This window comes from Anopheles coluzzii, chromosome 3, assembly GCF_943734685.1.
Source record: "Anopheles coluzzii chromosome 3, AcolN3, whole genome shotgun sequence".
Taxonomy (NCBI): domain Eukaryota; kingdom Metazoa; phylum Arthropoda; class Insecta; order Diptera; family Culicidae; genus Anopheles; species Anopheles coluzzii.
Genome location: NC_064671.1, coordinates 14,480,241 through 14,504,754, shown reverse-complemented (window position 1 = coordinate 14,504,754; position 24,514 = coordinate 14,480,241). Strand labels below are relative to the sequence as shown.

The 24,514-nt window shown below is 44.3% G+C and overlaps 2 protein-coding genes across 4 annotated transcripts in view; one reads left to right on the top strand and one right to left on the bottom strand.

The window, feature by feature from the left end:
* The first annotated feature begins 217 nt into the window (after nt 1–217).
* LOC120955687 (peroxisomal multifunctional enzyme type 2-like) lies at nt 218–6,542 on the top strand. 2 transcript variants are annotated; one of them, XM_040376769.2, is made up of 6 exons: nt 218–408; nt 804–1,482; nt 1,554–2,068; nt 2,152–2,749; nt 5,242–5,427; nt 5,539–6,542. In XM_040376769.2, exons 2-6 carry the CDS (start codon nt 825–827, stop codon nt 5,754–5,756), a joined length of 2,175 nt encoding a protein of 724 aa, XP_040232703.1. In that variant the 5' UTR covers nt 218–408; nt 804–824; the 3' UTR covers nt 5,757–6,542. The 2 variants fall into 2 exon arrangements, with proteins under 2 accessions (XP_040232703.1, XP_040232704.1); XM_040376770.2 differs by lacking the exons at nt 218–408; nt 804–1,482; nt 1,554–2,068; nt 2,152–2,749 and adding an exon at nt 4,318–4,499.
* Nucleotides 6,543–8,591: 2,049 nt separating this feature from the next.
* LOC120955693 (phospholipid phosphatase 2-like) overlaps nt 8,592–24,514 on the bottom strand; it is a 49,838-nt gene continuing 33,915 nt past the window's right edge. For both annotated transcript variants that reach the window (XM_040376779.2, XM_040376778.2), the window contains exons 2-6: nt 20,764–20,918; nt 16,064–16,222; nt 15,902–15,972; nt 9,780–10,077; nt 8,592–9,696 (exon numbers count right to left, since the gene is read on the bottom strand). In XM_040376779.2, coding sequence (XP_040232713.2) covers nt 9,514–9,696; nt 9,780–10,077; nt 15,902–15,972; nt 16,064–16,222; nt 20,764–20,918 — 866 coding nt within the window. In that variant the 3' untranslated portion in view covers nt 8,592–9,513. The remainder of the gene's footprint in view (nt 9,697–9,779; nt 10,078–15,901; nt 15,973–16,063; nt 16,223–20,763; nt 20,919–24,514) is intronic.

The following is a 24,514-nucleotide window of genomic DNA, read 5'->3' as shown; positions in this document are numbered from 1 at the left end:
CAAAACATATAAACACAGCGAATAGTCAAAAAGAAGAAGAACCGTTTCGGACCAATCGAATCAAATGTTACAATGATTGTATTTAAAGCAGTAAAAAGAAGCGAATCGAAAATGTGTTCAGTGGGGTAGGGAGATTAACCGTCAATTTAAATCTCTTTTTCTAACATGGCGAATGGGTACGGTTTGTGAGCTAACCTTGCGTTACCGCGCGCTCCCCATTCATTCGTGTTTCTCGATTGTTTTCGTACGGACGTGTTGTTGCGACTCGTCGTATTGTTTTTTGTTTTTTGTTTGTTATTAGTTGTGTAAAGTGAAATTATCAATAAGCTATTAAATAGCACAATTAGATAAATATCAGACACGATAGTTTGTGGTGGTAAAAGTATAAACAACAGTCTGTAATTTACGGTAACTATACACACATACCCACATCGCTTAGGTGAATTGTAATGCAAGATCGTCGACATTACTTTTACACATTTCTCTTTTTCGTGGATCTTCTTCCCTCGGTGCTATCTGCATCTTAATGAGCCCCCTTCAGCATATAAGGGAGCATTAAATGACTTGCAAATGTATGCGAGCTGCGTCGCGTAGGGTTTGTTGTTTTCTTGTCGGTTGCTTACCGTTATCAGTTAAGATAAGTGGGACGACTTATTTATTGTTCTTGGTTGTTATACACTTTATCAACAAGATTGCCTTTAAGCAACAGGCCAGTTGAACTACCAGCTCGAAAGTGAATCTTTGACCCTTTCGGAAGTTCGTGCTTTGCTTCTCATTTTTGTGTCCATTCTTCTTCTCCGCAGAAACTAACACAAACACACACGATGGTTGCACCGAAGGAAAACGCATCAAAGCAACTTCGCTACGATGGACGGGTCGTGGTGGTGACCGGAGCAGGCGCCGGGCTCGGGCGCGAGTACGCGCTGCTGTTTGCGTCGCGCGGTGCAAAGGTCGTTGTGAACGACCTGGGGGGCAATTTCCACGGCCAGGGCAAATCGAACGCCGCCGACAAGGTGGTGGAGGAGATCCGGGCCGCCGGCGGCGTCGCCGTGCCGGACTACAACTCGGTCGTCGAGGGCGACAAGATCGTGCAGACGGCGCTGGAGAACTTTGGCCGGATCGATGTGCTGGTGAACAATGCGGGCATTTTGCGTGACCGCAGCCTGGCCCGCATCTCGGACGAGGACTGGAACCTGATTCACGATGTGCACCTGAAGGGCAGCTTCCTGACGACGCGCGCGGCCTGGCCGGTGATGAAGAAGCAAAACTATGGCCGCATCATCATGACGTCGAGCAATTCGGGCGTGTACGGCAACTTCGGGCAGGCGAACTACAGTGCGGCCAAGCTGGGGCTGGTCGGGCTGGCGAACACGGTCGCGATCGAGGGCGCGAAGAACAACATCCAGTGCAATGTGATCGTGCCGACGGCGGCCTCCCGCATGACAGAGGGCATCCTGCCGGAGATACTGTTCAATGAGCTTAGTAAGTTGTGGCAAAAGCTGCATTTTCTCGTCTTCCGGGTATTATGGTCTAATTGTTTTGTCCCTTTCCAGAGCCAAAGCTGATTGCCCCGGTAGTGGCGTACCTGTGCCACGAGTCGTGCGAGGACACCGGCGCCATCATCGAAAGTGCGGCCGGCTGGGCGACCAAGGTGCACTTTGTGCGGGGCAGGGGCTGCGTGCTGCGCACCTCGATCGACGAGGACGTTTCGCCCGAGTACGTGCAGCAGGTGTGGAACCGGGTGACGGACATGTCGGAGGCGAAGCGTCTGAACGCGATCGGCGAGGCCAGCCTAAGCCTGGTCGGCGTGCTGGAGAAGCTGCGCGACGGCCAGAACAATGAAAACTCGGTGACGGAAACGTTCCGGTACGGGTTTAAGGATGCGATCCTGTACGCGCTCGGCGTCGGTGCGTCCGTTACCGATCCGACCGATCTGAAGTTCCTGTACGAGAACAATCCGGAGTTTGCCGTGCTGCCCACGTTCTTCATCCTGCCCGGGCTGCTCGCCGTGATGGGCTCGAGCCTGACTGCGTCCGCCATCAAGCACACCACGTTTGATCTTACTAATGTAATGGAGTCTGCCCTTCAAACCGTCCCCTAATAATTGTATAGTTTTCTAACAAGCGATTTTTCTTCCCCCAAAATGTCCAGATCCTGCACGGTGAGCAGTACATCGAGCTGTTCGAAGCACCGGCCACCGAGGGCGTCCTAACGACCACCTCGACCGTGCTGGACGTGGTGGACAAAAAGTCCGGCGCGCTCGTCATCACGCAGTCCGACTCGTACGACGAGCAGGGCACACTTGTTGCCCGCAACCAGAGCTCCACCTTTGTCGTCGGTGCCGGCAACTTTAACGGCAAAACGAAGGCAGGCCCCGAGGTGAAACCGCTCGTGCCCAACCCAAAGCGTTCGCCGGACGCGTCCGTGGAGGTGCCGACGCACCAGAACCAGGCCGCCGTATACCGGCTGTCCGGCGATCTGAACCCGATGCACATCGATCCGAGCTTTTCGGCCATCGCCGGCTACAAGGTGCCGATCCTGCACGGCCTCTGCACGATGGGCGTCTCGGTGAAGGCGGTGCTGAAGCAGTTCGGCGGTGACGATCCGTCCCTGTTCCGGGCGGCCAAGGTGCGCTTCTCCAAACCGGTCCTGCCGGGTCAAACGTTGCGCGTCGACATGTGGAAGGAGCCGAACAACCGGGTCTGCTTCCGCACGGTCGTGGTGGAGACGAGTACGGAGGTGCTATCGGGTAAGTGGAATCTTGCTTAATATCGCGATCTTTTCTGGCGGTTGTTTTACGCAATGGACATGGAGAGAGGGAGACACGGTATGTAATGGTGGTGGAGCGTAAATGTTGTTGTGTAACGGCAAGTGTACCTGCGCGCTGAGCGTTGGACTGTGTGGAAGGGGATTAATAGCAGTCAAGCCGGTGGAGAGATCACTGCAGTGTACACCCGTGTCTAATTACGATAGTTACTCTCCTGCACGCTAGCGCAAAGCACGTCATAGTTTTGCTTCCTACAGAAAGCTAGCATTTGGCATTTTCGATCAAAAAAACCTCATACTAGTGATCGAAAAAGGTGTGTGGTTTTGTTTTTTAGGGATGTTTAAATTTAAATTGTGTTGTTCAAATTGCCCATATTTAAATTTTGAGTTGTTTTTGAGTGCCTTAACATTTTTTTATCGGAATTGTCGTTAGCGTTAACCAGTGGTGCAAAATGTCACTGTCAATGCCATAAAAAAATCTGACTGAAACAAAATCCATCCATACATGTACTCGATTGTTATAATCAGAGGTGATACTCAAAGCTATTGGTGTGATCAAAGCATGCTTCATGACATTTTTGTGACCAATGTCACTATGTCATGACTCTTTTTTACTGTGAACAGTTCTGATCTGATATAGTCATTAGAAATTCCAGCTGAAACAAAATCACGTCAGCGTCATGAGCTCTACTATGATGATCAGATGTGAGACTCAAACATTTGTTGAGACTGTCACATGCTTGGTGACATTTTGTACAACCAAATTCAGGCCATTCACTTCGTCGTGACATTTTGTGTCGGTGATCATTACGATGGGTATGGGAGATATGCGGTGCGTGCGAGTGGTTCCAAGAAACAATGAGCATGATTCCTGGCTCTGTTTGACCCGACAGACTAACTAGACAAAGCGAGGAAGCATGCTCATTTTGCTGCTTGGGACCATACGCCAAGTATATTCCAAGAATGTTGTGATTATCACCGACAGAAAATGTCATGACCAAGTGAGTGACCAAGAGTTTAGTGTTAAGCAAAATGTCACTAAGCATGTGATTGTTCAACCAACTGTTTGAGTATCGTCATTGATCATCTCAACTGTGTACGTGAGCACTGTTCACAGCCAGTAAAAGTCATGATTGTGCTTTCGCCGGCATTAAGCTCAGCTTGTCTGTCAGTATTTCACGTTTGACTCAAGCACTAGGCATGTCATAACACATTTTCATTGAGTATCAGCAATGAACACCAAGCTGCTACGGATATGTTCATTGTTTTCGTTGGTGAATATCTCGTGATGCTCATGACATTTTGCAGCACTGATGTTAACTGTGATTTTCAGTATTACAAGAACGAATGGCGTTTATGAATACCAAATAAGCATGGTATTATCAAGCCATTGATATTTAAAATTGTAAACATTAATATATTCAAAAAAACATGTATCGCCACAAAACCATCATCACTTTCGTGACAACCCAAACAGCACGACGAGCGAGCGAAATGGGGGCGAAAATGATTCTTGTTTTTTCATCCATGGGCGAAACCCAGCTGTCAAAACAAAGGTCGGCATTTGGTTCCACCTTTTTCTCTCTGCACGTCGCGATAAGGGTGAAAAGGTGTAGTTTCTGGAACGTTTTTATTCTGCATAATTTATTGCCCTTCTGTGCAGCAGCGGCCAGCCAAATCCGTTGGGTCAAAGTGTTTCCCCCGTCAAAACTATTGTGCCTTTGGTTTGACTGGTAAGTCTCGTGCACGGGGTTATGCGTTTCTCTAGCTTTCTTGCCTGCGACATTACATGGCCGGACACTTGAATTGGTGTACTTTTGACGCTATTTTTTTGCGCTTTTCCACATTTCGGCAATGCTGGGGTGGTTGTTTTGTGCAAGTAAACGATTGTTGACCTTTATCCCTTCGCTGGATGGCTGATAAGTGCCGGGCACGATTAAAAGGGGATGAATGCCAGGTGTGTGCGTGTGGTTGTATGTTTTCTCCCCTCATTAGGGGTGGCACGCGGTGACATACTGGTTCATCATCCCCCTCTAGGGGGTAGTTAAGTTGTGCGTGTGCTGTTTACCGGAGCAGGAGAAATCGATAAAGCAATCATTGAGATCAGGCGGGGTTACGTTCCAGGTTCGTCGCTTGCTAACGCTTGCTTGGATGTCGATAAGCAAAGTCGAACCATATCACCCTACTACGACCACTAACCGCTGAAGTGATGTAGCATTTATTTAAAGTGGTGACTTTTGACCAGCGGGCAGCGGTAGCAAGGGAGGGCGCCCTTGTAGGGGCGAGCGAAAAGTGCAAACACCCCTTAAAGCCCGACGATTATCATGCACACGAAAGAGGTGTGTGATAAGCCGGGCAAAGCAATAGCAATGTTCGTTCGATATCATAGCACCGCGCAACGCGCACACTCAGCTTGCCACGTTCGTGAGGACAGGAACGGAACCCACACGCTCTAATCGCCGCTTTCGCCCACAGGTGCGTACGTAGACTTCAAGCAGATCGTCATCAAGCCGAACATGACTGCCGCCGTTGACCTGCAGAGCGATGCCGTGTTCGCCGGCATCAAGGACCGCGTGGCCGAGAACGAGGCCAAGGCGAAGGCCATCAATGCGGTCTTCCTGTACAAAATCACCAGCGGCGGCAAGGTGGCCAAGGAGTGGGGTAAGTAATTGGAGTGACACACTCTCACACACACACACGCACACGGTTGCTTTCATTCTTCTCTTTCCGATACTAACGACGTCTTTCTCTGGTGTTTGTGTTCCCCCGCAGTGCTCGACCTGAAGAACGCGAAGGTGTATGAAGGCCCGGTACAGGGTGGCGGTAAGGCCGACACCACCATGACGATAGCCGACGGGGACATGATCGAGCTGGCGCTCGGCAAACTGCAGCCCCAGACCGCGTTCATGAAGGGCAAGCTGAAGATTGCCGGCAACATTATGCTGGCCCAGAAGCTGGCCCCGCTGCTCAAGACGGAAGCGAAGCTGTAAGGGCGCGACGGGACGAGAAACGGGAAGGAGAAGAACACACGAACATTCTTATACAAAGTGCAAAGTGCATGCCAGCCAGAGTTCGTACGTACATTTCCAAAGTTAAGCAGAATTCAGTTTTCGGGTAGTACTCATCACCACCACACTACAAGCCACACCGAACAACGCAACGAGGAGTCTATAAAGTCAATCAGCACTACCATCACCGGCAGAGAAGCTCTAGGTTCGTTTGTTTTAGCGGATGGGCGCGCGGGAGCATGACTGGACAAGATTTTACTGTATGTTCGTTCCCTTTTTTTCTTCCTTTTTAATCTGCCCTCTGATAAGCCGTTCGAACCGGTGCTGAAAGCGCTAGGAGGAGAGCGAGAGGCATTTGCATTTCTTTTACGCCGCGAAAGTGGAAGATTGTTATTATGTTTCGTGTTTCCGTTTTATGTTGTTTCTAATTTTAAATCCGTTGCTCCCTTACGTCGTGTGCTTAATTGCGGTATGGCGGTACCTTTACTCTGTTATTATTACGACCTACACTGGTAGAAGAGCTAGTATTGTGTATGGAAGGTTTCGATTGCGTTGGCATGTTTAAATCAAAAATCCACAATACCGACGGGGGTTATGGGCAATAAAATGGAAGAAAATGAAAAAATTTTACCAAAAAAAAAGAAACTTGGAAATTATAGTATCAATTGATCAACTGAACAGATGACAGTAGATATCGTGAATATGGTGTGATTGAAATAGTAATGGTTTGGTCGTATTTTGGAAACATAACTGCATTTTACAATTCAATTGATTAGTTCCCTTTTGTTTGCGCGTTCGGCTTCGTCTACAGGAGAGAAGTCTTTCGATGCGATGTTTTGGTATCTTTAGACAGTTATTAATTTCGAACAGCGGAATGATTTGCTCTAGGAAATCGTGCCAATCATTGTTTTTACGGAGTAACGATATTTAAAAAACAACATCTTTCTCATCGGAAGTAATTATTTTGGCCCGTGGTGATAAAGTTGGCAGCGCCAGATAAGTAAGTAAGGTGTAAAGTAGTCCCGTAACTACAGTGGAGCGCCGTTTATCCGGGTACCTTTTATCCGGCTTTCCGTTTATCCGTGCTGTTGAGAAATGACAGTTCAATACAAAGGTGACATTGCGTTATGAGGAGGATATTTAAAAAAGCGGTTATAAGAGCACATTATCATAACAAAAAACACTATAATTCATGGCAAATAACAAATATTATCATAGAAAAAACATGAAGTTAATAAAAACTGGGTTATTTTTATCAAAAAATAGGAATTTTTAAAGAACTAATCAGAAATTGGTGATTAAATATATCATTTGACTCATTATCCGTGTTATTCGCTTATCCGGTCGAGGTCAAGTCCCAAGAAGCCCGGATAAACGGCGCTCCACTGTATATTTATCGGAAAATTCCAATTAGATTCCGAATTCGCATGTCCAATACAGGATTTTATAAAGGATTATCATAATGGACCAGATCGCAAACGAAAGTTGATCCAATTTATCCGTTTTTATGTGAGCAAATTTAGATGAAACAAAAAAAGTGCGAACTAGTGGTTTGAATCCTTTCTGAACCTGCCGCTGAACCTTAGTCCTGGAGTACCATGGGCGCCCATCCACTCCATCCACCGGGAATGTGGGATCCTCAAACGTTGGTTTTTTTTTTTTACATTCTCATACAAAAAGTTATAGCAGCAACGCGTTACAATTGTTGGTCAGGAGTGACCGAAACTGCTCACAGTCTCGCGCTTTCGTCTGTCGATCCTTTATCCCGATCTTAACGGTGGACGCTTTCACATCATATTGTCATCTCAATTTGGGTCTACCATGCCCTCTGTCCTTGTGGATGGCATAAAAGGACTATACAGGCTGGGTTATCCGGTTCAGGCAGGGCCAACCCATCGGACGTTTGTGATGTTTGAGTCGATCCAGTCCTTTCCGGGCTGGAACCATCCATAAGTGACCTGGAGTGTTTTTGGGACGGCCCGTAAGGTACAAATAGGCGGAACAGCTTCAATAAATACCAGAGAACACTATTTCTACCCAGACTCGCCGCTTGAACGGGTAGACATCGCTTATACTTATCCACGTCCGACGGGCCATCACCCGAGTTCCGGGTCGGTTCATGTCATGATATGAAGATGGTTCCTTTGGATGTTTCTCAAAAACGGTCTCCTGGTTGTGTCAACAAAACATGCTCACAACAACATCCTAACCTGAACTATAACGCTTAAAACATTAACCTTTTTTCATTATTCACTAAAAACTGAAAATTAAAATCAAAATTAACATGAATGTTTTTAGCTAAATCGAGTGATAATGCATCTTCAACAATTGAATCAGTAAAACCAAAGAAAAAAACATTCATTTTTGCTTGCTGTTAATTTTTTCTCCATAATGTTCAGCCATCCACTGTTGTATCAACTGGGGTGCAGCAGTGGATATAGTTATCCGATTGAAATGGTTTTTTGTATGAGGTTTTCAGCTGCATATCCCATCGCTCGACCTTTCTAACTACGTTGCTATGACGGCATACTCCATTCCACTCCACTGCCAAACCGATCGGATAGCGAAGATTCCCATTGAGAAAATGCAATTGGATCCCAGAACATGCAATTAGATTAGAATTTTGCTAACCAGTTGACTAAATTATCCGTTGGCGTTGACGAGGACTGCATCCAGGACCGGCCGGGGATCAATCGCAGATTAGGTAGCTTTTTGGCCATACATATGTGGTCTATTTCTTCAAATTTCTCCATCATTATCATGTATTTCTCTTCTTTATTCTTTCTTATTAAAAAAACGAACATTCCGTCCTTTGGATTTAAATATTTATAAATAATACATTAATATATTTTTTGCAATATATTGCCTATCAAATACAGTAAAACCTTCTTACACCCCCCCAATCGTGCTCCCGCTCCCTTAGAGTAGTACGGTAGTAGTATTAGTTTTAGAGTGACTTTGTTGTTTTTTAAACTTCGCCAAGTAGAAGAACGTATGCTAAAAGTGGGCTTTAAAAGGCCCACCAACACGCTTGTTTTTGTATGCTTATATTACTCGCGATTGTATGATTACTCGCACTACTGTCTATGCCTTTGTTGTTAATGTTAATTGTACACTATTTTGCTATTATTGCTGTATAATCATCCTTTTTTCCTTGTTTCTCGTTATTCTCCCGCGTATTTTCGCAGTTAAAATCTTTGCTGTTTCGTCGTTCGACAGATTGACTCTCAACTTTTGGCACATTTTGTTTAATTTGAATTTGAATGCACTGCATTCGGCGGGGTTGCTGCGATTTTGTTTTTACCACCGTTTGCGATGCGCCTTTTTGGGAGTGGAGGAGGTGAGTGTAATAGTGTAACACATACGTTAATGACTTACTGAATAATATCACAATACCGTCGCCGTCATATACCGGGGGCAAACGGCGGGGGGTTGATTGTTTAAACGGATCTATTGGGAATGGTTGGTAGGAGGTGCCAGTGGTAGGAAACCAACACCTGCATACCCCTCCCTGGGCGCGTATGACGCTTCTGTAAAGGATGGATAGTAACCATGGTGATGGTGATGGAAGGGAAAAAGGCTTTTGTTTTGCTAAAAAAAAAACAACCATCAGGGGTTACTACGATCGTAACCCGTGTCATACAAAAATACGTAGCGCAAAATACTGTTTCTGTGGAATACGGACAGCGGAGAAGCTGCGTGTTGTCCGTCGGCCTAACGCTATTCCCCACGGGCACGGTCAGGCGTGGATCACGTTGTTTAGGTTAATCTCCTCCTTGTGCAGCGGTGTGCCGAGGGTGGCGGCACCACCACCACCACCACCGCCACCGCCACTGTTAATCAGCTTGTGGTCATGATCGGTGAACAACGATGTCTTCCGTTTTCGTTTGCTTGCGTCGAAGTTTTGACAGCCAAACAGACACTGCAATGGAAAAGGGTGGGAATAGGTAAGATTAGAAAAGCTGCTACCATTTACCATTTACCTTCCCTTCTTTAGAGACTTACCGTCATAAAGGCTGCGATTGAACCGGCTATAGTGCCGGCCAGTACGTCCCACCAGTGATGCCGGTTGTCGGTGATGCGCGAGAGCGAGCAGAACACGGCCCAACACATCAGGACCATCTGGAACAGCGGAATGGTAAAGAGCGTCCGCAGACGGGGCACACGCTTCTCCAGGTACCAGATGAGAAAGATGGCCTCAAACACGGACATGGCGGCGTGTCCGGAGGGGAAGGATTTGCTAGCGTCTCGCACAAAGTACAGACTTTCCTCGCTGTTGGTGCAGGTGTACGAGCTGACGAATCTGGCGGTGGGCAATTAGAGGGAAGGAAAGAAGCAAAGACAGTTAGTAAGATTATCTTTTGTGTAGATTATAATTCAAAGTAGTGACATCATTTTTTTTTTGTATTTTTATCTCTTTTATGTGATTGTCCAAACAGAAGACTTCAATGCTCTTTAAGCTGCAGAGATGAAATGCAAATAAAGATGCTGGTTGCCAACAGGTAACGGTGTACAGTGTAAAGAATTGGGAACAATTTGGGATTGTTTTGGACGCTGCTATAATACCTTTAAACCATTCAAAATCTACTTTGTAAAATTGGGTTTTGGATGCATTAACTCAGAGTTGGTTTGTTAGAAAGGAGAGTTACAGGGGTTTCCAAGAGTTCTCATATCTGGGGGACACTTTATTAACACTTTCGAACGTGAAATGAACTTAATGTAATGGTTATAGGATTCTATAACAACCTTGTTTGACAAAACCAATAGGAATTTTCAAGGATCCTGTCCGAAAAGGGTGCAATTTAGTCCAATTTCCAAAATATGGAGTTCACTTCCAAAAGGAAAGAGTCAAGGATGTGTCCCACAACTATGAGAACCCCTGGAAAACCCTGTAAATCACTCTTCAAGTGTCGGACTCATCGACTCCTAATGTGGATGGGTTCGCATAAGTCCGGATCAGTCCACATCACTCCGGCTGAGTCCTCGTTCAGACTCGTGTCGACCCGGACCCATTCGGACCCATCTGGACTATGATCCGGACAAGAGATGTAAGATAAGATCCGGATTCATTGAAATGATCCGGAGCTGTGAAGTGAGCGAGTCAATCAACATGCATCAGTTTTGAAAGATCCGGATCATCGCTTCTCTTAGAGAAACAGATGCAAATGATCGAATGCTCCAAATGATCAAGTGAGCAACTTTCATTTTTAGTTTTTGAAACATCCGGATCATCGCTTCTCTGAGCTTCTCTATAAAATTTGAAACCCTGACTCTTTTGCGCTAATCGTGTGGATGCAGCTTTAGCGATTGTATTGTCCATTCGGCAATAATGATGAAAATATGGCTGGCCCATTCATTCGTTCGCTCGTTAACGCGTACTGCATCTCTTCGCCTCGTGCTTTGCCTCTACCAGCCTTTGAACAGCAGTGGATACAGAAGTTCCTCCATGTATTAGTTGATTCCCGTAGTTTTCTGGGTTCGTCTCACGATTTATCCACCATTTCCTATATATTTTTGTATCCTTTTTCCTAATTTAGATATCGTCTTCGTGGATATCAATATAACTCAAAAAAAGAAGAGAAACCTTTCATAAATTGTGGCAATGGACCAAACAACTATGGGAACCAATAAAAAAAACTTGGTAAAGCTCTGTAAAAGATGTTCTCTTTCTCTTTTACAGCAGAATTTGCAATAAACGGCCAGGTTAAGAAGGGAATGAACGATTGAATGATTGATCCAGATCACCATAATAAACCGGAACCTGAAATGAGCCGATCTTCAAAATGATTTTTAACATCGCTAATCCGGACTGATTCGGATTTGTCCAAAATTGCGAAATCGAAGCCAATTATGGTTCGGGTCGGATTGATATTTTGAGTATCAGAGTCGAAGTTGATCGACGACTCCACTCCGGATTACCCATCACTACTATCGACCGACGGACCCTCGGTTTACTTGCAAATCACACGCTAGAAGAAAAAAATAGGCGCCGGGACTTCATCGAAAAATTCGGTTCGGAAATTGGTAATTTTATGAGGTTGGTGCTACTGGCGGAGTTACTGTGTTGAATCAAAACTCTTTGATTCAACTGATTCACTTTAAAGATTTACCTCACTGACTCAATCTGATCCATAATGCACATCACTAGTTTTGGTCGTCCATGTAGAACGACTTTGACTATCTTCGTGACACATGCATAAAACACTTTTTAGCAATTTTAAGCGATTCGAAGCTCAGTCCATTCATGCATTACAGGGTTTTTCAAGGGTTCTCATAGTTGTGGGACATTTTCTTGACTCTTTCCTTTGGTAAGTGAACTTCGTATGTTAGAAATTGGACTCTATGGCACCCTTTTTGGACAGGCTCCTTGGAAATTCCTATTGAATTTGTCCAACAAGGGTGCAATAGAGTCCAATTCCCATTACTTTGAGTTCGTTTCACTTAAGAAAGAGTCAATAAAATGTCCCACAACTATTAGAACACCTGGAAAATGTAAACCTTCTAAACTCACATATGTGAGGTCCTACCGTCTCAACCTATCGGTTTTATCGATCATGATCGCCGTTATCCCAAAAAATTTGAAGATAAGGCATCATATATGCGCCACGTCAAGGAACGCTTTGACCCAAAAACCTGAAAGATCTGCTGGACCTCCCGTTGCGTACCAGAGGCGGTTCTTTCTTTGAACGAAACACTGGCAACCAAGCTCAGTTTGGGCAAAATTTCACGCACTTTTAAGGCCAAAAGACATTATTCATCACTACGCAGGCATTGAGTTACAACATCTGTGCGGCATATAATGAATGCTCTTCTCGTTCGCAAGTTAGTGAAATATGAGTGCCCACTCAAACACTTGCCCCCCGCTTTCGTGAGAAAGGAACATTCCCTCGCAATAGTGTGACAATGACCGATGGACGAATACGAGAAGCACTTGCGCACCCAAAAGTGACGCCCTCTGTCCGTTACGGTGTAAGTCCACACAAACGCGTATTTCGCGCGTATGTAGGCCCGTTTCCGCAATGCGCTTTGTGAGTTGTGAGCGTTATTAAAAGATTACGATTAAATCGTGCTGTCGTTGTTGTTTCTACGATTTTTTATACAGCTAGGTACCATATATAAATCGTTATCGTCGGGGGAGGAAGGTTGAATTGAAATAAACTATTTCCGTGCACTTAACACTCAATGACAAGCTTTTGTAGCTGCAAGGGGGGATTGAGCGCTTCGTTGTCGTGTTGGCGGACGGATGGCTCTATTAAAGCTTATGACCGATTTAACCTATTCCCTCCGGTTTTTTTACAGATTATATCCCGAGGACCTCACACTTGCTCATGTTATCGTGTTAGGAGGGGACGGGAGCGCAAAGAATGATCATAAACAGACAGACAAATCAATGGAGGGATTGTTGGCCGGACCGGAAACAGTGCAGTACTACGTCGGATCCTCCCGAAAACCCGATGCATGCAGACGGTGAAGGCAAACCTACCATGAATGCATTTTAAGTTTATAGTTTTATATGTCGCTAGTATGCAATTCGATGGCGATCATAAATTAAACCCCCTTCTTTGGCAGTGTTAAAGTGGCGCGCGGCTTTGTGTTGAAGTCTGTAACTTCTGTAAGCCGCTTATAAAAGCCAGTCAGCCAGACAAGTCTGGGTATAAGCTTCCGAGGATATGGACCATAGACAAAAAGGAGAGACGATCGTAGTCATATCTATAAGGAATCATCTTTTAAGAGGCTTGTAGTGGGAATAATGGGCATTCTCTTTATAGAATTTTTCTACAGGCTTTATAATAATAGCACAAAAATGAATTTAAATTGACATTTTGAAGCCTTTCCACCCATATTGGTGCCAGGTTTACGAACTGCCAAAGCAGCTTAAGAATAATCGTCTGCCTCGCTTTGCAAACTGAATCGAATGATCGCACAACCCGCGATCATCGATACCTCTCTCCGTTCGGGTGGACAAAAATTAATTTTATCGCTGCTCTAAAATCCAGTGACAACATAAATTTTGATGCAAATTGCCAGATTCCGACACAATAGACGATGGTAACATTCATTCCGCGACGAAAGCCATCAACCCATGTAATAATCATCAATTACACAGTGCGAAGAAAGGGAGTTTGTGTGACACCAGCGCAACACGTTTATTATCCGGTTACGCATGCCGTACCCCACACTATTTACGCATCGTGTCTCGCCCAAGAAGAAGGCTTGTTGTGGAGAAGGCGCCCGCCGTATTAAACATTCCTTTTGTAAATCATTCACTAAACCGGAACTGTTCGGTGGGTTTGCTGCTGCGCTGCTTCAACCACCCCACGCAGATGGTGTCTAATCCTACGAGAAGCAAGGCTCCCGGGGTGCCGGGGATCGTCATGTCTGATCGGGTTCAGACACAATCAAACAACGTCTGCACACACATCGGCTGAGGAATTTCGCGGACATCTTCACTTGAAGTGTACAAACACGATGCGAGCGAGACCAATTTTGCATACACAACACACAGGACATTGATAGATGGTGGTGGATATTGTTGATTTTGGATTGATTGTTTTGGTTGTTTGTTGTACCGGCAAGATGATGTTAAAACAATGCCGAGAGATCCGTGTTTACAAAAATGGAGAAAAAAAGATCTGTCTGTGGAATGTTAATCACTGAATAATTTAGCGTGTCAATATTGTCCAGAAAGGCATCGTTTGTGGCAACAATTGTGGTGAGCTCAGTGTCCAACAAATCTGTTCCGAAATTAGTTCTTAACCTATGTGACAACCTAAGCGAGCAAGTAGCAAAAGACGCACAAATTATGACACCTTTCGAGGCAAATGTATGTATAGTCTAATTTCAAACAATGACTATTTGCTGCAAACAATATCACCCCCTCCAAATCAATCGCAAACGCCCAGTTTTGGGTCGACTTTATTTACTTTTCCTTGTGTAACTAGAACTCCAGTGTTTCAGTGTGTTAGATGCAAAGTTTACGAAATAGCTCTCTAATGTAATGTACCAATTAAATTGAGTGCTCTGTCTTTGTTCAATCAACCTTTGTTCAATGTACAACCAATATTCTCCTATTCATCATCTTAATCTTGCCGTAACCAGCGCATTGTGATCATGCCGATCTAATAAAATGCTATTAGACTTATTTATACTAAGTAAGTAAGTAAGTAAATTGAGTAAATGTAGGCTTAAAGGAGTACTTGTTGTTTATCAAAGCCTTCGAACGGACAACCCGTCCAGCCCATCTTGTAATAATTTAACCTAAATTCGGGCCAGAAACCTTCAAGGTTCGCACTAGATGTCATTCAATGGCACTAATGCGGAAAAGTAGTGTAGTAGTTGCTAATAATTTAAACTCTGATATCTGCTTCATAAATATTCAACTCTTGCGCTAAGCCTTTTTGACTCATTTAACAGCAAAGAGTAACTGAAAACCCCATTTCCGTCGGTTTTATTTTTAACTTATTAGACCTATATTTTAAAAATGTTGTTACTTCCTAATGAAAGGAAATCTGTTATGTTTTTCAAACGATTTTTCGTAAATTTTTAAACGCCTCCTACGACTACACAACTAAAAACTGTCGAAAAATGTAAATTTCTGTCGAATTTAAAAAGGAAGCTTAAAAAAAGCTAATAAACCCTTCCGAAAGCTCCTCTTAGTAAATTAATTCCTTGGATTCCCTCATTTTTGCTCTCTTTTAATAAGTTTGCCGACCCCTGCATTTTATCAACCGACTGTGCTTTCAGTGCAGAGATCAAGCATTAAATATTAGTACTCGAGATTAGTTCGCCCGAGATGCCTAATTCATCAGAATATGTCATCTATGTGATTGAGGTTGTACAAACATTTGCTCGCGAGCAACCGCAAATCAAGATCCACCGCAGGGCGTACCTCAGTCGGAGATGGAGATGGAGATCATAGCGTAACATGATCGGTGTTTGTAAAACAAACACACATTGTATGTTGTGCAAACATAGCAAAGCGTAAGGAGACGTTATAGCTTTAGATGGTAGATGGGCCAAAAATTACAACGCTTGTAATTCATCTTGAAATGTGTAGCTCGCGGCAGCTTAAGCTTGTTGAGATAGTGCTGTTAGTGTAGTGTAGTGTAGAAAAAGGTATTACTTACTCAGTGCCCTTGCACTCCACGTCCGGCTGACAGGTGCTCAGGAAGTGGGGTCGTAGTTCGCCGAGGAAAATCTGTAAAATAGCCGAAATACACAGAAAAATGCTTCCTTAATTCCAGCAAAATTCCTATGAAAGATAACGAACGGAACGAAAAGCAACCCACCTTAATGGTACCGATGATGACTAGCATGGTGATAAGTCCGCGGCCGTACTTCTTCGACCAGTACCAGGCCTCCCGCCAGGAACCGCCCGCCCGAGACTCGGTTTCGGTTTTGCTCATGCTGATCGAGGGTGTGTAGAGCAGTGCTTCCGTCAGCCATATCTGCAAAGGTGGGCAATAGCAAACGTGAGAAAATCCCTTTGAAAAATAGCTCACTGATAGCGGTGATAGCACAGAAAAAGAAAATAAACAAACACACTAATAGCAAGACCTCAATCAATGGGTCTCGCGGTGCAAAAAATAACAGGCGCTCAAGAGATCCAAGATCCGGCTATTGGTAAATTATAGCTGATTAATAGCCGCACTCTGTAGATAGTGTAGAGTCAAGGTTTTCCGGTGCAAAAGCTGCATTCGAGGTGCATTCGAGGTGCATTTATCAATTCTGAGTCTGAGTGTGTGTGTCTTTCGTACCCTACGGTAAATATTCCAGCGCGTGTATGTGCCTCACTTGAAGAATTATTACAAGTGGCTGCTCTGGCTGCTCCAGAGAGTATATCTTCAGCCAAGACGCGCCCAAGATGAGGGGTTGAATGAAGTTTGCGCTGCTGTCTCACTGCTGTTGACATTGTTGAAGGGCATGGCACTACACTGATTGCTGCTTTTATCAATAGAAACTGGGTGTGCGTGTGGAGGTTTGATAAAGGCAATTGTGGCTAGGGGTGCTTTATCAGATCTTATCGGACGGTGGTCCGAATCTAGTTCTACTAAAGCCCCGTACCCGCATTAGATGGGCCCCAACAAGGGGAAGTCCAAATGGACAAGAAGATGTTTTGCAACGCTGTTCGCAAAGGCGATATATATTGGAATTTAATGATCGAACAAGTGGCTCGAAGAGTTCAGGTTAATTAAAGGAATATGACACTTATAATTGCAAATTATTAATCGTATATCAAATTCAGACAGTGCATAAAGGTATATTAAACATTTTGCAAGTAACATCGCAAAGTATTCAAGTCAGAGATGAATCAACAGATTAAAGATATAACATGATGGTTGTGAGGTCCACCTTTAATAACCAACAAGTTCAGTATAAATTATCATTTTTACTTAAAGCCTGCACCAATCTCCAGAAGAATCCAATGAAGCGTGCGTTCAAAATGTCGACCAAACAAAAAACCTAAAAATGAATAAACAAAAACTGCAGTTTATTCTCCTTCTCTCTCTAGCTACAACAGGGAATAGTGCCTTACGAGCGGAGACATGAAGATAAAGCCATTTAGAGAAACAACGCACCATTAAGCTTGAATGATTAGAGTTGAATAATTTTGAAGCTCGATCGACGTGCCTCCATTACATCTCCGAGTTATAAATCTGATGTAATTTAATCCCTCACCCGCTCTATGCGTTTGGGTAAGCATTCGAATCCCAAAAGGCTTGCCCAAACTTACATCAAATCAAGACATCCAATCAATTTCACACCCAAACCCCCTGATGGTATGCAAGGGGGGAACTAATGTCCTCCAGTCCTCCAGTAACAGGAGACAATGCAGAGTGAGAGAGAGAAAGGCACGAAGAATACATCGATAGATTCGAACCAGTAACCAATAAACTATCGTCCGATAATGTGTGGCGTGTCTGGCTGGGTGTGCTGCACTTTGTCGTAGGGTTTATAGAGATAGAGCCGAGACTCATAAAACATTAAAGTTGATTCAATTTTACCACCCAACGTGTAATTGTGCTTGCTTGCTTGCTTGCTTGCTCGTGTCACACTGCTCATTCCATCACGCGTACGAGCGTACGATAAGCGATGTGCGGAGGAAAAGCGAGAAATTTACGACCCAAACTGTTTTAATTCGACGACAAAGGCGATAATCTATCCGACAGGTCCGTGTCATGATCGTCTGGCCGGTCGAGCGTTTCGTGGCTTTAATTAATTCATCTTCTTCGGTAATTTCTCACCTCTCCGCTATCGATCACGGGCACGCGGTGAAACGGGATTGGTGTCCCTTTGGACCCGTTAAATGCGGTCTCCTCTAAATCGACTGCTTACGATCTTAATCTCGCCTTCCGGGGTGCTGCTTGAAGGGGAACCATCATCATCTTGCGAGGGGTTTAATTTAATGGCTGCACGAAATTCATTTTATTGCACACAACGTCCCATCATATAAACGCCCTTCGATTCGCGGGCAGATCGGACACGGTGGGAGGAAGTGGAAGCAAATTTGAAGTTAAATTCTTCGATCGCGATCGTGCTAAAGATCGCCCATCCCTTGGGGGACCGATGGGGATGGGAAGAGGTCAAAATATTTAAATTTCCACCTTCCACCGGGGTGGTTATGGAAGAAGCGCAAACACAACAGAACCTGGGCGTGCTTGATTTATGTGATCGTCACCGCCGTATCCAACGGCTACGACGACGACGACAACGACGGCCAGAACCGCCAGAACCGCTCGTGTTTATAGAAAACGTGTTTTAACGACGAGTTTGGCTTTCTTCTCCATTCCCTATAGCGGGGCTGTGAAGCTGCGGCCCACACATCCTTCCGAAGGTGTGTTTGATTAGTGGTGCGCGCGCAAAGGCCCTGGCACTGGTATGCTAATAGCTGCCGCAGATAAACGACAGCCCAATGATGATGATCGGTGATCGTGTACGGTGGTGATCGTATCGCGAAAGCGAAAGAAGCCTTCCGTGTACGCTGGGCACGCGATCGAACGAAAACGCTTACACAAATGCTCAGGCCCAGTCGGTGTCCCCCCCCCGGTGTGTCCAGTGGCGTTTGGTGGGCTGGTACATCATGTTCTACCGGGCAGGTCTCCCTGAGGTCTGACGGCTGGTCCGGTCGTTTGTGCGTTTCGAAAAGTTGTTCACATTTGCATCGTCTCGCGACGGGTGGTTTTGTTTTGGTGCCTACATTGTTTGGCAAGACTAGTACATAGAGAGAGAGCGGCAGAGAGAGAGGCAGAGAGACAGGAACCCGTGTCCAACTTTGATAACAATACGGCGGATTAGCGGAACGATGTGGTTTACCGACGCGCTCGATGCGTTTTTCATTATGCTCAACGTGTTGAACACGAAATGTCAAGCCACAATGGATTGATATATACGTGTGTGGAAGGCAAGAAGAGCGAAAGAATGATTACATTAATAATTCATAATCCCAATGGTGGAAGGAGGTGGCACCCAAATGGGGGCAATCTGGTCTGTGAAATAGGAACCGTGTGTGAGGAGATGTGATTTTTTTCGCTACAAGGTCACAATCTATTCAACCCTCCCGAAACCCACCAGTCTCGGGAGCAGGAAAACATGTGTCAATATGAAGTCGTTTGTCTGGAATCATAAATTTAATCTTTTGATTTGTGGCGCTGGGAACTGTTTGCCACCATGTGTGCTACACCACGCGTCTGAAATTGGACGTAAAATAAATGAATATGCGGATTTGTATTCCGCTTGCCGTCGTTGTTGTTATGATTCCTTGTAAGGAATAGAGAGCATCTACTGATTGGAGCTCAACAGGAGATCTTTGGATCATCGTGGTTGTAGTTCTTGTTTGGAGCTAGTTGAGTTAATTATTAGTAGAATATTTGGAAGAACTCGTGTCTAGTATGGAATCAGGTTCCAGCAGTAAACTGCATGCTTATTATCCAGAAAATAGGCACACAACATTTGGCACATGAGACCCTGACTAATAACTACTTCTACTCAATAACTATTTCAACCAGCGGCGGATCTAACGGTAGGCGAACTAGGTGATCGCCTGGGGCCCCGTAGATGGGTAGCCTATAGTACGATTTACAGCGGGCTTCTGCACGTCTTACCGCCTAGGGCCCCCGGTACCCTAAGCGGGTCACTAATTTCAACAGAACCACGGGCTTACTGAGCTTTTTGGAAGATCACATATCCTAAAGGAAGTCCTAAAGACCCGAAGTGAAACAGGGCGTTCGGTCCACCATGAGAACATTCCCCAATCATCTATTCAGTTTGAAGCACATGAAACGCTATCAAAAACATCAAAATAGGAAGAATATACATTTAAATGTTTCTTGCAGACATCTCCTAGTCACAAGCAAATTGATCTTACAAGTCATGCAATTGTACTCTGTAGACATTGAAGATGTTAGCAATCAATTTGGTTTGTTTTGGCAAGGATTGGAAATGTGTTTACGTGATCCATCCACTTTTTCTATCTTCCAAGCGATTGATAGATCCTATCAATTGACACATTGCTGGTCGCTATCAAATTGTTGATCCAGTTCAGTTGTTACATCTCATTTTTTCTCAACTATTTAATCTCTCAAGATCTTCTCGCAATGGATATTATGGTTTGCCCGATGAGGTTTTGGAATGATCAAGTATATCTTCAAGTGTTTCTTGACCAGCCCCAGAAAAAGGCCAGGCATTGGTTACAACAACTTGTAAAGTTCCGACATTTGATTATATGTTTTATAGTTTCATTGTCCTACTCCCACCTTATCACACAATGGACTGCACTGCGATTAGTGCGTATATTTTACGCACGCTATGTGACGTACTTTACGCCACATGTGAACCAGTAAGCTACGGTGGTATCGGGGCAAAAGCGTTTACCTAAAAGCAAATAATCAGCATTGTTCACACCCCTAGTAATCTGTACACTTTCTAAATCGGGCGGAATGTTAAATCCAACTTATCGTGCTGTAAGGAAGGTGAAAAAAAAGCAACTTACCAGCAGCATGGGCACAAGCCCGCTCAACAGTATGGTGACGGTCGTTATCGTATCGCCCTTATACTCGTGCTGGATCGATTGATCGTTGCAGTAGAAGCCACGTTTTACCACTTGCGGCAACAGGCCCAGCTCGGTCAGTATCAGAAAGCAGGCGACTACAAACACGGCGGGAGAAAAGAGAGCAAGAAAACGAAACGTTATGATTAGTTTAATAATAATTGGGGGTTTTTCCGTGCTTGTTCTTGTTATGTGTGCACATGGTGACTGTGTCATAAAATCATTTGGAAAACAGGGTGCCAGCGGTCTACATGATCTCATACTCTAAACAAAAAATCACCCCCAAAACCGACCAACTTGCGCCGAAGGAAACATTCTTATGCTATAGGGTGGGCAGGCAAGATTGTTCGCTCGCTGCATTCTACGAGGCAATAAGTAATTGTTTATTTAACATTACTATTGTGCAAGTGATCCGGCTAATGCAGGTCGGTAGCCCTGCACCGTGTAGGGTGTAGAGAGAGGTTAAAACAGTGTGCCGCCACGCCACAGGGCGACCAGCAATAAATGTTCACTACACAAATGTTTGCAGGCTTTATGAATCGGGCAGCTTCCACACATAGCAAGGGGGTACCTTCCAACTGGTAGCTACTTGGAAGATGTACGACAACCATTTGCTTCCACACCCAGTGTAGTGGTGTGCCTCTTCTTTCGAAGACCGACGCATATATAGTAGTGCTGGAGCAGCAGCTGCTACTGTGGCCTAGCATTGGCCGGTTAGTCGTCACAGTGCATTGAGCAAATGGCTCCACCGAGGAGGGGAGGAGGACGTTTGAAATCGATTTTTCATTGTATGATTTATTCGTCACACAAACGGAACGGATGTTACAAACGAACGTTTCCCAAGTGCAACCGAACGGGGTGCCCAAGCAAGCAAGCAAGCTAGCAAGCAAGCAGGCAACGAGATTCAATGCACGGCACGATCGTGCAGTAACCATGAATGTAGATTAGAGCCAAGAACTCTTTTGCTTGTGTGAATTTTATTAGCGTACATCAAAAACTCAATACCCGATAGGGCGCACCATACCATTTAAGGCGTCATCGAACGGGGAGGAAAACACAACAACTGTACTAGAAATGTCGCCGATTTCATCAAAAACCTCTCTCTACTTGTAATGCGTTGGGCGAACCCATCTTTAAGGGCGATACAAATATGGCGCCTTTCGGAGTAACTTTAAGGAAATTCCACAGCAGGAAAGCATAAAAATCAACTACTAGTTGCGGGATGTGCTTGTGACGCCACTGTTCTTTTATGGGTTTTATTTTTGGGATTTAAATTTCCCCTTTTTTACGATGTGATTAATAGCAAAGCCCAAATTCAGCTTGATCGTTGAATTTTAAGCAGTATGGTGATTAGGATTTAGCTCCTAAAATCAATTAAACGCAAGCAACGCAGCGATTGATTACTGCCGCCATATAAAGGTATTTTGGGGTATGATTCATTCCCGAATATGACACTTTTTCTGGGGTCACGATCACACGTACATCTTTTTTTAACGGCGAGGCAATGACCTCGAACCTCCTCCAAGCAACTATAGCAATAGAACCATCCGTGAACGTCCTTATCAACAGCACAGCAACAGTTTTGACTGTGGCGTCCTAATTGATAAAGCGTACCAAACCAAGCGATTCTTGAGGAGTCACGAAGAAATGGAAAGAAATATGCCTACCCAATCGATGGGAATGGAAATAGGTATTGAAGATCTTGTTCGAAACGAATTGAGTTGAAAGTATCTGATGCAAGTTTGCCTTGCCGGGAATACTTCACGGACGTCCTCCTGCTGCTAACCACGATAAGCCGATAATAAATGGTCAACTCTAAGTGAAGTTGTTGGCCGATAAAACTAGCCCAGAAACGAGCCCGTTCAAAGCACTCAAAGGTAATTATGCTTTTTTCAGATGATGAATGCATACATACACGGTACCGAGAGATTAAAAATGTGCATCCCATACGCTACGAGAGTGCTAATATTAAACCAGTATGACAACTCCACCCAGCAGCAGAGGTAATTCACCCCAGCTGCTTCTGCTCAGAGGAGGACGCCAAGTGTGAATCCACAGCAATGCTTGGACACTGTTGCGTTCCCCCCCCCCCCCCCCCCCCCCCATCATAGCTGCCCCGTTACGCTTTGGTGCAATATGCAAAATGTGTAATTTTCTTCTCAATCGCCATGAACCCCGGCGGTGACCGGTTTTATAACTGGAACAGCACGCACACCTGGCCTTTGGCGCGCAAAACGGTACGAGGAACAACTGGGAAAAGTGGCATGGTAAATCCGTAACAGCCAGCGCACAAGAGGGCCTATAATAGATGCTTCCCTTTTTTTCTTCGATGTCCTCCATCCTGTCCCGTCAACCCAGCTGTGGTCTTTTCTGTCGCACTAGAAGTGACATTGAAAACGTGTTACGTTCGGCCAAGGTTGGCATTATCTATTGCAACACGTTTTCGTAACCAGGCCGGGTGAAGCCATCGCTGTTCCTGGTGTGCCTGATAGAACGAATAGAACCGATTCTAGAACACTGCTAGATGGTTACGGCTTTTGTGTCAGATTTTACACCTTTACGGCGAAGCATCACAGAGAGAAAGGAAGAAAGGTGTGCTGTGGTACTATTAAATAACTGTTATGTGGTTTGCTATAACGCTTCATAAGTATTATACCATATCGTTTAGCTTACATTACTGCACGTGTAATTATCGATGTACATTGTAGAAAATTGTATTCGAAATGCCTGTTGGACATTTAAATTAAATGATTAAAAGATTATTTTAATATTCATTGCCCCAAAGAGTATTCGTCATGTGCTTAGAAGTTTTAGCACAACTAAATTAAATGATTGAAACATTATCTATAATTCAATTTGAAAGAAACCAAATGAATAAATGGAAGTTTTACCTAATGATCATACATTTTGCACAAAGAGGCATTTTGTCGTATAATTTGAAACGAGCAGGGGTTTGTAACGAACAGCAGCTTCCCGAACAATAGGTCCCCACAAGGCATCCTAAGCGGGAAATATTCTGAACAGGATTTGGAAATTCCAATTATTCGTCTTGGTGAAGAAATGTCTCGTTCAAACAGATTTACTGCAATTCTCGTCTGTAAAACCACTTCTTCCATGCGTCTGATGGTACCAGACAACTAACGTCTGATGGTTTAATTCAATAACTAACTTACATTATTTGCTTCTCAAGTAACTGAGCTGGCTTCTATACAGGGTTTTCCAAGTCAGTTTAGAATGTAAATAATGTTATTCACCGCATGTAAAATGTTATTCCAAATAGATATGATATTTCATATCCATCGTAATAATTTTTAATTTCTACAGCATGATTTCCAACACGTCTCAAGCTGGATTGAGTTTAACATTTCTTTGTTATGTGTTGAAAATCATGTGATAAAAACTGAAATTTCATTTTGAAACAAATAAACCGTTTGACAGCTACTGAAAAACATCTTGGATGCGATGAATAACAATATTTACACTTGAAACTGACTTAGAAAACCCTGTAATCTTCAACAGTTACAGGGTTTTCCAAGTCACTTTAGAAAGTGCGCATAATTATTCACGATCTACAAGTTGTTTTTCAAAAGCTGTCAAATGCTGCATTTGCTCCATAGTGAAATTTCAGTTTTTACAAATGATTTTCAACACATCATAAAGAACTGTCAAACTAAATCCAGCTTGATACGTGTTG

Excerpts from the sequence above, each read along its gene's own strand:
- LOC120955687 (XM_040376769.2), top strand. The coding sequence starts at position 825 with ATGGTTGCACCGAAGGAAAACGCATCAAAGCAACTTCGCTACGATGGA. Across the intron at positions 2,750-5,241 it reads GAGTACGGAGGTGCTATCGG|GTGCGTACGTAGACTTCAAG; the intron begins GTAAGTGGAATC and ends TTTCGCCCACAG. Across the intron at positions 5,428-5,538 it reads CAAGGTGGCCAAGGAGTGGG|TGCTCGACCTGAAGAACGCG; the intron begins GTAAGTAATTGG and ends GTTCCCCCGCAG.